The sequence below is a fragment of the Podarcis filfolensis genome (genome assembly GCF_964270895.1).
Source record: "Podarcis filfolensis genome assembly, chromosome: 5".
NCBI lineage: Eukaryota > Metazoa > Chordata > Lepidosauria > Squamata > Lacertidae > Podarcis > Podarcis filfolensis.
The window spans coordinates 60,481,350-60,495,691 of record NC_139608.1 but is presented as its reverse complement, the minus strand read 5'-3'; the positions used below and the strand labels follow the sequence as shown (position 1 = coordinate 60,495,691).

General features: G+C 47.9%; 1 protein-coding gene across 2 annotated transcripts; it reads left to right on the top strand.

Annotated features, from left to right (window-relative positions):
• Positions 1 to 5,457: 5,457 nt before the first annotated feature.
• On the top strand, positions 5,458 to 13,547 carry NKX6-2 (NK6 homeobox 2). 2 transcript variants are annotated; one of them, XM_083617066.1, is made up of 3 exons: positions 5,458 to 6,577; positions 7,503 to 7,670; positions 11,625 to 13,547. In XM_083617066.1, exons 1-3 carry the CDS (start codon positions 6,145 to 6,147, stop codon positions 11,990 to 11,992), a joined length of 969 nt encoding a protein of 322 aa, XP_083473192.1. In that variant the 5' UTR covers positions 5,458 to 6,144; the 3' UTR covers positions 11,993 to 13,547. The 2 variants fall into 2 exon arrangements, with proteins under 2 accessions (XP_083473192.1, XP_083473193.1); XM_083617067.1 differs by having other exon boundaries at positions 5,469 to 6,577; positions 7,498 to 7,670.
• The last annotated feature ends 795 nt before the right edge of the window (positions 13,548 to 14,342 follow it).

Sequence of the window (14,342 nt, the reverse complement as noted above, 5' to 3'; positions counted from 1 at the left end):
CTGGTGAGGCCTTCTGAGGAACCCAAAAGCTTGCCACACTGCACACTATTTTGTAGCATTTCTATATTGCCCTAATGCAGATTCTGGGGTTTGGCAGAGAGTTGGAAACCTTTTGGATGTTTCTGGGTGGTATTATTTCCTTGCAGTTCCTCGGTACGTGGTCACAGGTCAGTGGCACCAACTTGAAGAAAATATTGGGGTGGCAGGGCAGTCAAGGATGGTGACATGGAAGGGAGGTGGACAGGAAAGAAGAAGGGACAACAGAACAGAAACTTGACAGTAAGTGTGATTCTTTTTTTTTACAGTATTTTTGTTTTTGTTTTGATTGTAAATTGCCTTTGGACTTTTTTGTGGAAAGTGATGTGTGAATTGAAGAATAAACCCAAACCTTTAGAGCCTGCATTTCCTTCTAGCAGTAGCTGAGGAGTACATAGGGTGCCTTGCTTCCTTAACAAGGAGATGTATCAGCGCACCCCCCACCTCCCCCCAAAATCATGTTACCGCAGAGAAGAAAAGCGGTGGTATGTTGCCACATGCATGTATGTCATACTCTCCATTTGTCTAATAGGTGATTTGGGTGGGGGGGTGGGGGCTGGGCCTGAGATTCCAGCCGGGGCCAGTTTTTGCCAACCCTTAGGTACGCCTCCGTGTAGTAAATGGTAGCTTCTGTTTACTATACTATATTATACCACCCCACTCTCCAGAGTAATGCAAGGTTCCAGACACCCATTCAGGGTCCATGTTTCCTTTTGGAAAATGAGACACAGCGGAGATGGTGGTTCTTTTGTGATATATGGCTTATTTACAACCCGAGCATGCAATGGAGGGATGCCTAGCACCCATACGTCAAGAGGTTCTGGCTTCTCCCATAGCCACACAGCAGCCTTGGATTTAAGCAGACCCCAACCATTGCTCTCAAACCTTGCTGCTTACTAATGCAATTGCTTAACTCCCAATTCCCTATGCTAAGCTACTGCCCATATGACTTCTAACTCTGTCTTATTCTAAACCCCTGACTTTTATCTGCAGAGCGAGGGAGGGGCCCATTCAATTGCCTTTTCATGCTTAGTCCTTTGATCCTGTGTGTTGCCTTAATGGCTCATCTGCAGGCCATCACCTCAAAAGGTGAAGTAGCTTGATTCAATTAGCTTCTAACACATGTTGATTCCAGGGGGTTAAAGAGGTGTCTCATGCACAGCCAAATAATGCACAGGGGTCTTGATTAGATTCTAACACATGGGAGTCTAACACAGTTTTAGTACACAAGACTTAATTAAATTCCAGCACCTACTGGTCCCAGGAATTTAGGGAATGCCTAGCACCCACAAACTCATGGCAACATTGTAATGGTTTTGACATTTAAGGAAAACCTGTCGCCCTCTCTCAATATATCCTCCAAAAGGCACCTTCACTGGGATTATGCAATGGCTAATCGTATATAAATGTCATTGATTAATTGGTTAATCCGCTAAAAGATGAACTATTGAAGAGCTTAAACTAGTTGACAGACCAACTAAAACTATGGTTGCTGCTGGTTGGTCTTATATTTCTTTTACCTGATGTGACATAGAGGGCATTTTTAGCATTAGAAGAAGCACATGAATAGTTAAAAAGACACATACAGTTTATCTAAACCCAATCCACAAACCAGCCGAAACTGAAGTCACTGGGATTTAAATGTATACGAGTTGTGCTGTGTTCACTAGGAATGTTATTCCTGGCCAGAAGTATTTCCCCCAAGGCAATGCAACGCCAGCTGGAATCTGGTCCCTTGAATCTCACACTTGGGCGACACTTGGATCCGAGGGATGGGAAATTGTAGGTTTTGTAGGCGTGTCTTGCAGAGCCAGATCCCCCGGCAGCTTCCTACTGGCTGGACAGGGGAGGCTGCGAGGGAGGAGGCGGCGCGGGAGGGGAGATACATCTTTTTCCTGTCGTATCTCTGCCAACCGCTCCATTGAAAATGTAATATTCTCTCTCTCTCTCGCCAGCACCGTCTCAAGCTCCCGGGACCTCCTCGAAGCAGCCCAGCAGCAAGTCGGGGAATGAGATCACCCCACGCTTTCTTTTCTGAGAGAGAAAAGTCCCAGAACAGTCCCTGGGCGGGATTTGATCCCAAAGGGCTAAAGGAGGCGTGGGATCCTTTCACTTCGACCGGTCCCTCCTAAGGGAATAGAAAAGTGGATCTCGACAGAGACTCCATTAAAGCCAAGCGTAAGAAACTGTTAGGGACCTCAACCCGTAGAAAACGCACTTTTGAATGAACTTTGAGAAAGGCACATTTCCTTCTCAAGATTTCTCCCAAGCCCTCAGTATGTTGTTATCATCATCATCAACATTTCATTTGTTTTATTTCGTAAAATAAACCAACAGCCCTCAAAGCGGTTTACAGAACGGCAAAACAATAAAATCATTACAAATTTACAGCCATACTTTAAACCATGCAAACGTCATAGGAATTGCATTTCTTCTTCTTCATCAATAATTATAATAAATGTTGTTGTTTAACAACAAAAGTCGTTATTTAACAACAGCAACAACCATAAAATGTTGCTTTTATTATTAGTCTGAGAACTTGAACATTGCACAAAGCAAGCCACCGTGGTCGATGCAAAGCTGATCTCCGAAAGGCAAACATTTGGGGCTGCAGGTGCTCACTTTGGTGAGGTGGGTGGTGGAATGGAAGTCACTCTTCCGGAGCAAATCCCAGTAATGGCTTTTCAGAGTTGGCCTATTCACCTAACCATCTCCGTCTAATTCCCTATCCGATTGATGTGATGGTGTGGAGGAGTCCCCCTGAAATCGATAGGTTTCCGGCCCCCGACCCGAAGTTCCCTTCGGACCGCAGTATCGAAGAGGCCAGGAGCTGCCGTCGAGGACCCTCGACGGAGCTGCGCTTCGACTGGGCAGCGAGCATCCCAGAATACAAGAACCGGGAGAGAAGTCCGAGGCGGCTGGACAAGCAATGCCCTGGGATTTTTCCTGCCCCTCCAGATGTGGTTGTGTTGGGCGAGAGGTGAAGACTAGGAAACGGGCGATCTGGAGAACAGCAGACTTGAGCAGCAGATCAAAAGGCAACTTTCGAGATCGGATCTGCACAGAAGGCTTGCGTCTCCATTGATGCTGTTAATTCCCAGCGGGCACACAGACTCTCTTCTACGTCTGAGTGAGGGGAGGTGTACGTGTTTCCTTGCTTTTAGAGACAAAACCCACCCCTTTGGAACTGCAGATGTAACGGTTAATTGCGCTTGGGGAGAATGAGGGGTTTTTTTGTTGTTTTAAATCCAAATAAAATATTTTAATTAATGCTTCTGGGGCTACAGTTGTAAGAAAAGGATACTGGGGCAGAATCCGAGATTTGTTTCCAAGTACTGTAAATGATTGTCAGGAGACACCACTATCCTGGATACGCAACTTGGAAGTAAACTCCACTATGGGCACGAGTGCAAATTACATGGCACACACGCCATCGTGCAGCTAAGCCCTTTCCTGTTAAGATGCGTGTCTTGTATTTGCTGCGGGGGAAACGTGCAAACACGCATCCGAATAGCTGCAAACACGCATCCGAATTGGGTGTACAGTGATACCTCGGGTTAAGTACTTAATTTCTTCCGGAGGTCCGTCCTTAACCTGAAACTGTTCTTACCCTGAAGCACCACTTTAGCTAATGGGGCCTATTTCTGGGTTAGCGGAGTGTGTAACCTGAAGCGTATGTAACCCGAGGTACCACTGTATAGAATGGAGAACTAGCGTAGTGCCAACAAATCAGGATTTACTTCGTGGTCGTCTGAAAACAGGTTTTGACGCACAATCACACGGGTTCAGCTTTTTCCTTTCTTTCTGAAAAGGACCCTTTCACCATAAGAATCACTCTGGATTCCCCTTAAGAGTCATTTGCCAGGCTTCAAAATAATAGGGTTGAGGTACTATTTTGACAGATAAAAACACGAATTTAATAAGCAAGCTTCTTCAGAAACATTTCCCAACATTATTATACCACCTCGATTAAAAAGGAAAATTATCACTGAGAAGCAATAGACAGCATTCTAATCCTGACTACATTCCCTTTAAATGAGTTGCAACTTATTTATGTCAGACTTACTTTCCGGAATGGATGTTATCATTAAAAAGAAGAAGAAAAAAAGTAGCAATACATATTGGAGCTGAAATTCTGAAAGCCCGGTAGAGCGCGTTTAGAATTGACGCATGGAGCCGTTTCTTCCTCGTTTTAAATAAGAAAAATCCCTATTTAATTTTTTGAAAACTCAACATAAATTTTGTGTCAACCTTGCCAGCGTTTCAGGTACCTCGTAGGACTGGCGGCTGACTACTATCATGAATTATGTTCGGAAGGTTTTCTTGATCTTCGCCTTTCAAATGTTAAAAAATCAGGAATAGCCGAGGAAGGCACGATTCCTAGGCGGGTGCAGAAGGAGGTCATTTATGCCCGTCAAATCAAAGGCTCGGGCGAGCTGAGTGTTGGTCAGGGGCCAGTTTCCAAACCACCTTGCCAACCTCTCGGTCGCCTTAAAAAAGCAACTGTAAAGTCGGAAAGAGAAAAGGGGGAGGTGGGGGGGGGAGACAGGTCGGTGACAAGAGTCCACGATGTGATCAATAAGGACAAAAGGTCTTCTTTTAAAGGCCTTTTGCTAGATAAGATTGATACATATCAGAAGCGAGTTCAGGCAATAAAAGGAGGCGAGAGTCACGCACAGATAATCATCTACGCCGCGGATCTTAATAGAGCTAAAAGACTCGCGGGCCACACGCCTAAAGAGCCTTCCTTGCGGCTTATTCCACGCTTATTTATTGAGCTCCCGGGTGAGAAAACAGATAGGGAAGACAATTCTTGAGGGATAGGAAAAGATCAGCAAACGGCAAATTCAATCTCTCTTTCTCTCTTCAGCTCCTCTTCCGTTTAGACTCGGTTGGTTTACTGTAAAAAGCCCTGCTGGTTTGTGTTTTTTACGCAATGTTAGACAATCAAGGGATAGTTCCATTGTAAAAGTGACTTTGCCTGGTCGATTAAAAAAAAAAGTTCTTGCTGATCTGCACGATTACGAGAACATGAAATATGTACCTTTTTATATATATATATATATATATATATATTATATATATATATATATATATACTGTCGATTCCTTATAAAGGAAAAGAGGAGGGGGGGACCCTTAAGCCTAACTAAACTCCCGTTCAACGGGATTTATTTAGTCGTCGGAAAGATAAATCAGCGGGCAAATTTACAGCCATTTAAAGTACCTTGACTTTATAATAGAACCTTCATTTAATGTTGCTCTTTTTCTCCCCCGCAATCTTCTGATGTCTCTCCGCCGCGCGCCCTCCTCCCCCCGCCCCGCCCCTTCCAGCACACACTTCCATGACGCGCATGCAAAGCGGGCAGACCGGAATGCCCGTCCATTGGCCAATAACAGCGGCCTCGGAAGAGAGCGCGACCAATCCGAGAGCTCGGCTGGCAGGTGCCTGCGAGGTTATCAGCGCATCTTGTCCCGACTCCGGGACTCCAAGCGCTCGAGTCCATTTCACCGGGAGGGAAAACTCCTTGCTTTGGGAAGAACGAAATAAAAAAGCATTTATTTGATTTTTTTGGAAGGGGGGAGGGGAGCAGAAAAAAAGAGGAAAATATAAATATATACATATATATACTCCGGCACCAATTCCCGATCTTCGAGAGGACTTCCAAATTTGGGAGAATTCCCCCCACCCCCCAAAAAATTATTTCCTAAAATTAAAAGCTTGCAAAGAAGAAAACTGAGCCGCCGAGATTGGCGTTGTCGTGGCTGGTTTTTCCACCGAGGCTTTGCGGCCGGCCCGCCTTCCTTCTCCCTCCCCTTCTCGGCCGGAGAACTTCCCGCCGGGAGTTGCTGCGGCTGAAGCCGCCCTCCAGCGAAGGACCCGCGGCAGCCGAGCGCTCCCGCCGGCGCTTAGGAGAACCGGAGCAAAACTTTGCAGCGGCCTTGCGGGCGAATTCCCGCCAAAAACAGGAACGGAGGAGGAGGAGAAGGCGGCGAAGTCTGGTTTCTGCGGCTCCCTGGGAGTCGGCGAGGCGGCGGACTCCTGCCCGGCCCTCGGGGCCGCCTTCCCCTCTCCCGCTCGGCCTCGCCCGCCCCTTGATGCCCGCCAATGTTAGCCGTGGGGCAGATGGAGGCTAACCGCCCGCCGGGCGCCTTCGTGCTGAGCAGCGCCCCGCTGGCGGCGCTGCACAACATGGCCGAGATGAAGACGTCGCTCTTCCCCTACGCCCTGCAGAGCCCGGCCGGCTTCAAGGCGCCCTCGCTGGGCGGACTCAACGCGCAGATCCCGCTGGGGACCCCGCACGGCATCAGCGACATCCTGGGCAGGCCCGTGGCCGCCGCCGCCGCCGCCAGCAGCCTCCTCACGGGCCTGCCTCGCCTCAACGGGCTGGCCGGGGCCGCCGCGGCCGGGATGTACTTCAACCCGGCGGCCGTGTCCCGCTACCCGAAGCCCCTGGCCGAGCTGCCCGGCAGGCCGCCCATCTTCTGGCCCGGAGTCATGCAGGGGGCGCCCTGGAGGGACCCCCGGCTCGCCTGTCCCGGTAAGAAGGCGGGGGGGGGGGCGAGGAGCCGGGGCTGGGAGGGGGGAGGGGAGGATCTCTGCAGAAAAAGGAGATTGCTTTTAAACTTCCCCAATCCTGATACTTAGAGGTGCCAATGCCCGGCCCATCAAGCCCTGCGCTCATTAGGAGAGACCGGGTGGAACAGCACTTTGCACATGCTCGGAGGCGCCTCTTTTCTCGCTATCGCTTCGCAAGTTGCACGGCTGGGCTCTGGGCGCAGGCAACAGGTGCTAGGGCTCATTCCCAGGACACAAGGCGAGCAAATAGGTCCAGATGGATTGGTTTGCTGAGCCCTAGGCGGATGGGCAGAGCGAGGTGTGCTGGGGGGGGGCTCCATCTTTTCTGTCCGAGCGGCTCCAGGGCTCGGGTCCCAGATAAAGAGGCAGCGCGTTTCGCTTAGGGAAAGGGGGTGGCCCTTTGAAAGAGAGTGAGCCAGCGCCGTGATCTGCAACCTCAAAAAAGGTCGCTTCCAGTTGGCTGGTGTTTTGATGTCTGGAAATGAAAGCGGCAAGGATCGGTTTCCTGAAGGCCAGCCGAAACTCGCCAGGTCGCCTTCGGGAAACTGATGGAGCAGCTCGAGGGTCTTGCGCAGCCCCGATCGCAGCCTACACAACGAGCCGCTGGTTTTTGTTTTGTTTTAAACTCCCCCCCCCCCGACGTTGCATCTCCTGCAGGCTAGCTGGTGGCAAAGTTTTCCTGCTGGGCCCGAGCTCTGCGGCTGCTCTCGGGAAAGGGCGGGTTGGATTTGCGACGGCATTTCAGGTTGCTGGTCCGCATGAGATCCGCCGAGGAAGTTTCTGCCCGGCGCGCACAAAAGGCTTTGGGGTCCAGGAGTTGTTTTTTCCTCGGCGCTTGACGGGGCTCTTTCTCTCCCTCCGCTCCCTCGTCCCTCTCTCCAGCCCAGGCTGGGATGGTTTTGGACAAGGACGGCAAGAAGAAACACTCGCGGCCGACTTTCTCAGGGCAGCAAATCTTCGCTTTGGAGAAAACCTTCGAGCAAACCAAGTACTTGGCAGGACCCGAGAGAGCCCGCCTCGCCTACTCGCTGGGAATGACGGAGAGTCAAGTCAAGGTAAGGAGCCCTCCGTTGCCGGTCGCCTCGACGGTCAGCAGCATCTCGGGCGCCCGAGGCTCCGGTGGCAAAAAAAACATATTTGCGGTGCAATGTTAAGCATGTCTGCTCAGAAGCGTGACCCTTTTTCCTTGGCACTTTTACTCCCAGACAAGCAGGAATACGAATAAACAGGCCTGTACTGTATTCAACTCTTTCCCCTCAGAATAAGTCCCTCAGAACTCAAAGTGGGTAGGCTTACTTCTGAGTAGACACTTATAAGGTTGCACTGGGAAGAGTGCTGGCACCGAAGGGGAGCTGGTTTCAGAGGGACTAGCAGTCCCAGTCTGCGGCAAGTTTACTTAGAAGTAAATTCCTCCCAGTTCAGTGGGGCTTCACTCCCTAGCAAAGTGGCTGTGCCTCTATGAGCCTTCTCTTGGAGGTAAATAAATGAGTTCAGAATATGTGGGGTTAAGAACTGAAGTGCTAAGAAACAGCCCGTGGCTATTAGCCTTGTCGAGCCAGCTAAAGCTTGTTTCATTTTTTCTAACCGCATGATGTCACACAGCTTTACTGTTTACTGTATCTGATAGATTTAGTGTCTTCCCTCTACCAAAATAAAAATCTTAATAATTCTAATTATTTTTAAAAGTCGTAATTATGATAAGCCCAAAGACACTGAATTTAAACCTTGTGGCTCCTCAGCCCTAAGCATGTTCGCTTACAAATAAACTGGCATCAGCCGATCTGCGTCCTCTTTAAGGGATCTTCTGGAGTTATTCCGAAGGTCAGAGAGATGAGCAAGCTGATCCCAAATATGGCAGGAAATGCCACTATTCAATCCGTTTCCTTCCTAGAAAGAATGTATAAGGTTGCACTGAAAATTAATTTATTAAGGTTGTGGACGGATTATAAAATGTGTTTGCAAGGGATTGGGGGGGGTGTATTCTGCCGTCTTGTTGTCCTTCCCCCTTTAAAAAGGCAATACACTTTAAAAGCATAAGTTGTTTTTAATGTAGATTTGAAACAATATTTATAGCCAAGGCATTTCTCGCTCTTTAACACACGCACACACACACCGCTACTTTCCTCATCATTAGTTGAAATCTGATTCGATCATAATAGAGTGACTTTTGAATGAGAAACAGTGAACTCAGCCTGGCTTACTTCTGAGTAGACACGTGTAGGACTGCACTGCAAAATTGTTTAACATGGGGTGGATCATTCTTTGGTCAATGTGGGGGGGCTTACAAACTCATGATCTTATAAGTTTATGGAAAACGTGGGATTTTTAAAAAAGATTATCAGCAGATAGTTTTCTGATTTTATCACAAGGAATTCTGCATTTGGATTGAGAGGCAATTTTAGTTTTTAAAAGTGCATTGCATTCAGTGGATCTTACTCTGTTAGGATTGCCATCTTAGTTCCCATCATGGCTTTCAATGGGGTCCCAGTGTCTTATTTGAGCAGTTCATTTGTCAGCACTCAGTTTCCCATGAAATAACATCCTCAGATGCTGGTTTTCCTACTGTTCTTGAAGGCCAGTAATAAAACCTCAATATAACCAGACAAATGTCTCCTGTCAAGACCCCCCGTGCTTTTATGAGGCCTAAAAATTGGCTTTCTATACCATATTTCTGTACAGTTGAAGCTGGAACATGATGCACATTTACTCCTCAGTGGGTTTTGCAGGATTTGATCTACTTTCCCACAAGTAATACTCCCCCCCCCCTTTTTCATTCAAAAGTGGCTAGATTTAAATGCCTCTCAGAAATTTCTGGATTCAGGAGAGAGTCGCACCTTCCTTGTTAAGGCTTGATTTGGCTTACATGAAAGTAAGCCTTTTTGGGGTTTGGTGTCATTTACATCCCAGTATGTACGAAGGGAATGAAATCAGCTGCCCTAACAGCACAATCCACTGTACTAAGCAATAAGTCCCATTGAGTTCAGTGGGGTTTGCTTTTAGATAAGCAGGGAGGAGGCAGCTATCAAAAGGACATTGAGCATTACCGGTAACTTAGCTCAGAGCATGACTTAAAGAGAACCAGCTTGAAAGCCACCTGCCGCTGAAGTTGAGGTCTGGGATGAGAAATACAGGGGTGTGAATTAGGACTGGGGATGCTTTTGGGGCAGGGATCCAATAGGATGCAAAGTGATGGGATAGCATAAGATGCGGATGAGGACAGGATTCCGGAGATCTGTGTCTTTGGGAATGGTTAGCTACCAAGGTGGCTAGTGTGTGTACGTGTGCCCTGGTTTGCAGATGTGGATCGTGAGCTTAGTGCGGGGCGTTGAGCTGCATGCAGATAAAGAATATAGGATGGGTATAGATGCCTGCGTGTGCCTTCCTTTGGCCAAGCCAGAACAGAGTCTAATGAAATTGCCTACATTCAGCCAATATTTATTTACAGGATTTTTTACCCTCTATTCCACCAAAAAAACAAACAAACCCCCAACCCAAATCAATACTAAGTGGATTGCAACCCATAGGCTATCGAAAAGGCCGTGATGGAAAAGGAAAATAAGACTGAGTGGGAGTAGGGGAAAAGCAAGCTTCAGCACTAGTTCTGAGTTCCAAAGTTTGTACAGTTCTTTCTGGCAGGGAGAAAGGAAACCCCGCTCCCTGCAGCTGCTACTCTTCTGACCGACAGATGGGGCCACCATGCTCTTCCCTTCCCCAATGCAAGTGGGTTGGGATTCTAAGATTTTAGGAGTGAATGGGACATCTGGGTGGTCAAGGAGTTGCCCTCCAGGTTCCCTGGAAGTAAGCACCTAATGGGGCAACATCCCTGTGAAAAGTCATCTGGGAGTGACGGGGTTTACTTCCAAGTAGACGTGGTTTGGCTTCCTTAGCAAGTACTTCGTTAGTAATTCATCCCTGTTCCAATGTGTCTACTCTCACAACATGTTTGGTTCATTTTGTTCAGGAAGCCCAGAATACATTCTAAATAAGAAGGTGATGAGATGGTAGGCTAAGGGCTTTGCAGAATTTCATCCCAAGCACATGAAGGTGGAAGGAAGCTCCATTTCAATGAAAAAATCTTGTGTACACTCACATTATTTTGACAAGTAGCTTACATGAAACGTTAGGGCTTCCTTTTTGTAAAGTTCTGCTGATGAGCAACTGATTTATAGCCAAGGAATGATTTCCCCAGTAACCCTTCCTGCTTTGCCCAACCATGATTATTTAGAAGTCTCACTGACTTCAACAGTTATTATTAGTATTATTATTACATTTATATCTCAATTTTCCTCCCAACAAGCTTGAGGTGGCCTATATGCTCCCCCTATTTTATCCTCAAAATGACCCTGTGAGGTAGATTAGGATGAGAGAGTGTGACTGGTCAAGTAGGGGATCTGAATCTTGGCCTCCCAGATTCCATAAGATCGTAGCGTTATTGTTCCCCCCCCCCAACCTGAAATCGCAACTTTCTTCTGCCACCCTGACCTACTCACAGCTAAGGAGGTTTCAGGTTAAAGTGGGGTTTGTAACTGTGACTGTATAAACACAAAGGATTCACTCTGTTCCATGTGTAAGCCAAGGGCAGTTACTCTTTGAGCATCAGCATGGCCCAAGTGGGGACCAGGGCCTGTGCATTCTGAAGATTTATTTGATGGCGTTTATATTCCACCTTTTTCTCTAAGGAGTCCCAAGCCCCCCCTTCTCCCCCTCTTCATTCAATCCCCACAACAATCCAAGCTCGCCCAGTGAATTTAATGTCTGGTGGGGATTTTGAGCCCTGGTCTCTCAGGTCCTAGTCCGATACTCTAACCGCTGCGCCGCACTGCTTCTCGATAGGGTACCAGCGCGTGGTAGTCACCCCGATTGTTTCTCCTGCGGATCAGGGTTGGGGTGTTGTTGTTTTAAACCTTTGTGACTTGCGCCCTGGAGAGACGCGTGACCAAAGATGTGCGTGTGTTTTTGTCTTCCCCTCTTTCTGCCTCTTTCTCTCCCTCTCCGTCTCCGCGTCGCAGGTGTGGTTCCAGAACCGGAGGACGAAGTGGCGGAAGCGGCATGCGGCCGAGATGGCGTCGGCCAAGAAGAAGCACGACTCGGAGACGGAGAAGCTGAAGGAGAGCTCGGAGAACGAGGACGACGACGAGTACAACAAGCCTCTCGACCCCAACTCGGACGACGAGAAGATCACGCGGCTCCTCAAGAAGCACAAGGCGGCCGCGGCAGCCGCCGCCGCCGCCGCGGTGTCGTCGGGCCCGCTAGCCCTGCTCAGCCCCTGCAGCAACGCCTCGGAGCCGTCGTGACTGCGGCCGTGCCTTGCCTCGCCCGCCCCGCCGCCCCCTCTCGCCTGCCCGACCCTCCCGTCCTCTCCGGCCAAGCAGGGTAGCCGCCGACGCCGCCAGCCCCAGCCAGCCTCGGGACTGGCCGCCGCGACGTCTTGTACAGCCCGCCACGTATGGGGGGGAATAACGTGTGTGTATATATATTTCGGACAGAATTAAGTTATGGGAACCAAGGAGCAGCGCCCCTTTGCTCTCCGACGGGGCGCACTCTCCAAGCGCACAGCCGCGTCGCTCGCACAGGAAGGAAGGAAACCAAACACACACACACACAAAAACCGCAAGAAAAGCTTTCCAACTTTTATGGGTAACTCGACCCTGGTTTATTTTCCATTTCCAACCCAGCCACGTCCCCCCACCCCCCTCTTTTACCCCCATTCTGCATTTGGAAACAAAACAGCCGCCATGATGCCCAACCGACCCCTATTCCGATTAGCGTAAAAAAGGAAACTGCTGAGAGCAAATGGACTTTGGGGAAGGGGCAGCCAAATCATCTGACCTTAAAAGCAGGCGCCCCTGGAAAATGTAGCTCCATCCAAATAGAAAAAGACTTTGCTGCTCAGTTCAGCTGCGATCCTCAGCCTGCTTACTAGGAGGTAAGTCCCATTGAACTCAGTAGGGCTTACTTTTGAGTAAACGTTGTCATGCGGAGCGATTCTCTTCGACGGCAATCCTAAACGCACTCATACGAGGGAGGAAGCCCCATTGAACTCAATAGGACTTTACTCCTCAGGATCGTGCTGTAAAGGTTGCATGCAATTTTATGCAAACTGACTCTGGAGTAAGGGCCCCGAATAGGATCTAGTTCTGAGCAACGTGTAAGGGATTGCACTGTTATTTTGGAGTTAATGTGTTTAGGATTGTGCTGCTAAAGTGCTTAGGATTGGGTTATCTCCTGATGCAGCCTTCTTCCTTGACAGTCACCCACCCTGGGGCTTACTTCTGAGTAAAAATGGCTAAGATTGGGTGGAGCTGTGCATGAAGAACAGGCATATTTCCTTTAAAGTAGGTTCCACTGAGTTGAGTGGGATTCATTCTGTAGTAACCATGCTTAGGGTGGCAGCCTTAGTTTTCAGTGGAGCTTAGTTCCCAGTCACATCCCTATCCTACGCACACTTGGAAATACAGTTTCATTTTAAATCAGAGGAACTGACTGGGAAATAAATGAGCTTCTGATGGGGTGGAATTATTTGTACTCAGGACGGCTGCCTTTTTGTTGTTGTTAATACTTGCCACCCACAGCAACCCCCTTCTCCCCCTTCTGTGGTAGCTCTCCTGCTCCTAACAATCAAGATTTTGTTACTGTTTTGTATATGGGTCCCCGATTCCAACTCAGCCGCTTTGTATATAGGAAATTGCAGATTTTTTTGTGATGTATATTTCTAGTGTAAAAAAAAAAAAGCGGTTTTCTCGCCTCTTTTGTTTTGGGGTTTGGATGCTTTCGTTTATCTTCCCTTTCCTTTGAATTTCTTTTTTTCTTTTCTAAAGAGAATAAGGGAGAAAGAACTGCATTACTTGATTTTCGGTTGGCTCCAAACTCTTACAGTTGGAAAGACTTTGTATAAATCAATAAATTATTTAACAAGCCTCTCCTCTGGACAATTTCAGCCTTTGGGTGTGGTGGTATAACAACTTCCTTGGAGTTTTGTCTCTCTCTGTCCTCTTGTTTGGAACTAGTATATTCTTCACTTATTGTTTTATTAAGAGTTTTTTAAAAATCTGGTCAGTTTCTATATATGTATTCTACACAAGCAGAACCATACTTGACTTAGTAAAGGGCACTACCCCATAACAGAAGTCAGCTACAAAAACTAGAATACTATTTCCACTCCTGGACTGTTTTGAATAGGCAACAAGGATATTCAATTCAGAAGCAACTCCCACTTATTTTCAGTGGCACGTATTTCCAAGTCAGGCTGAGATACTGATTTATTTATCATTCACGGGAGTTTCACGATTGACTTCAGTGGGAACTGGATTGCATCCCAGGTGCAGTTGTAATCTGCGTGTTAAGTGGGGTTTGGTAGGCCTAAAATATATATAATAAAAATGCTTTTCTGGGAGCAAGATTGCAAAGGCATTGCTTTGCTACGGAAGGAAACATTTCCAGGCCAGAAAGGGACGGGTAATAATTTCAGGGCTAGCAACTTTTTCTACCAGGGCCTTTTACAGCTGTAGTGACAAGCAGAGATGCAGTCTCACTTCAGATGCTGGAAAAAGCTTTACCCACTGATAACGGCTTCAGTCTCTTAATTATCTGGTACAACAGGTGATGCTTCTATTGCACCATTCGTATTTTTTCTTAAAGCCACAGTGTCTTAAGCGATGTGCTCTCAGGAAGTATTGCCTGTCATTGTGGTGCTCTGGTTCAGAAGCTTCCTCCATGAAACTGAGTTA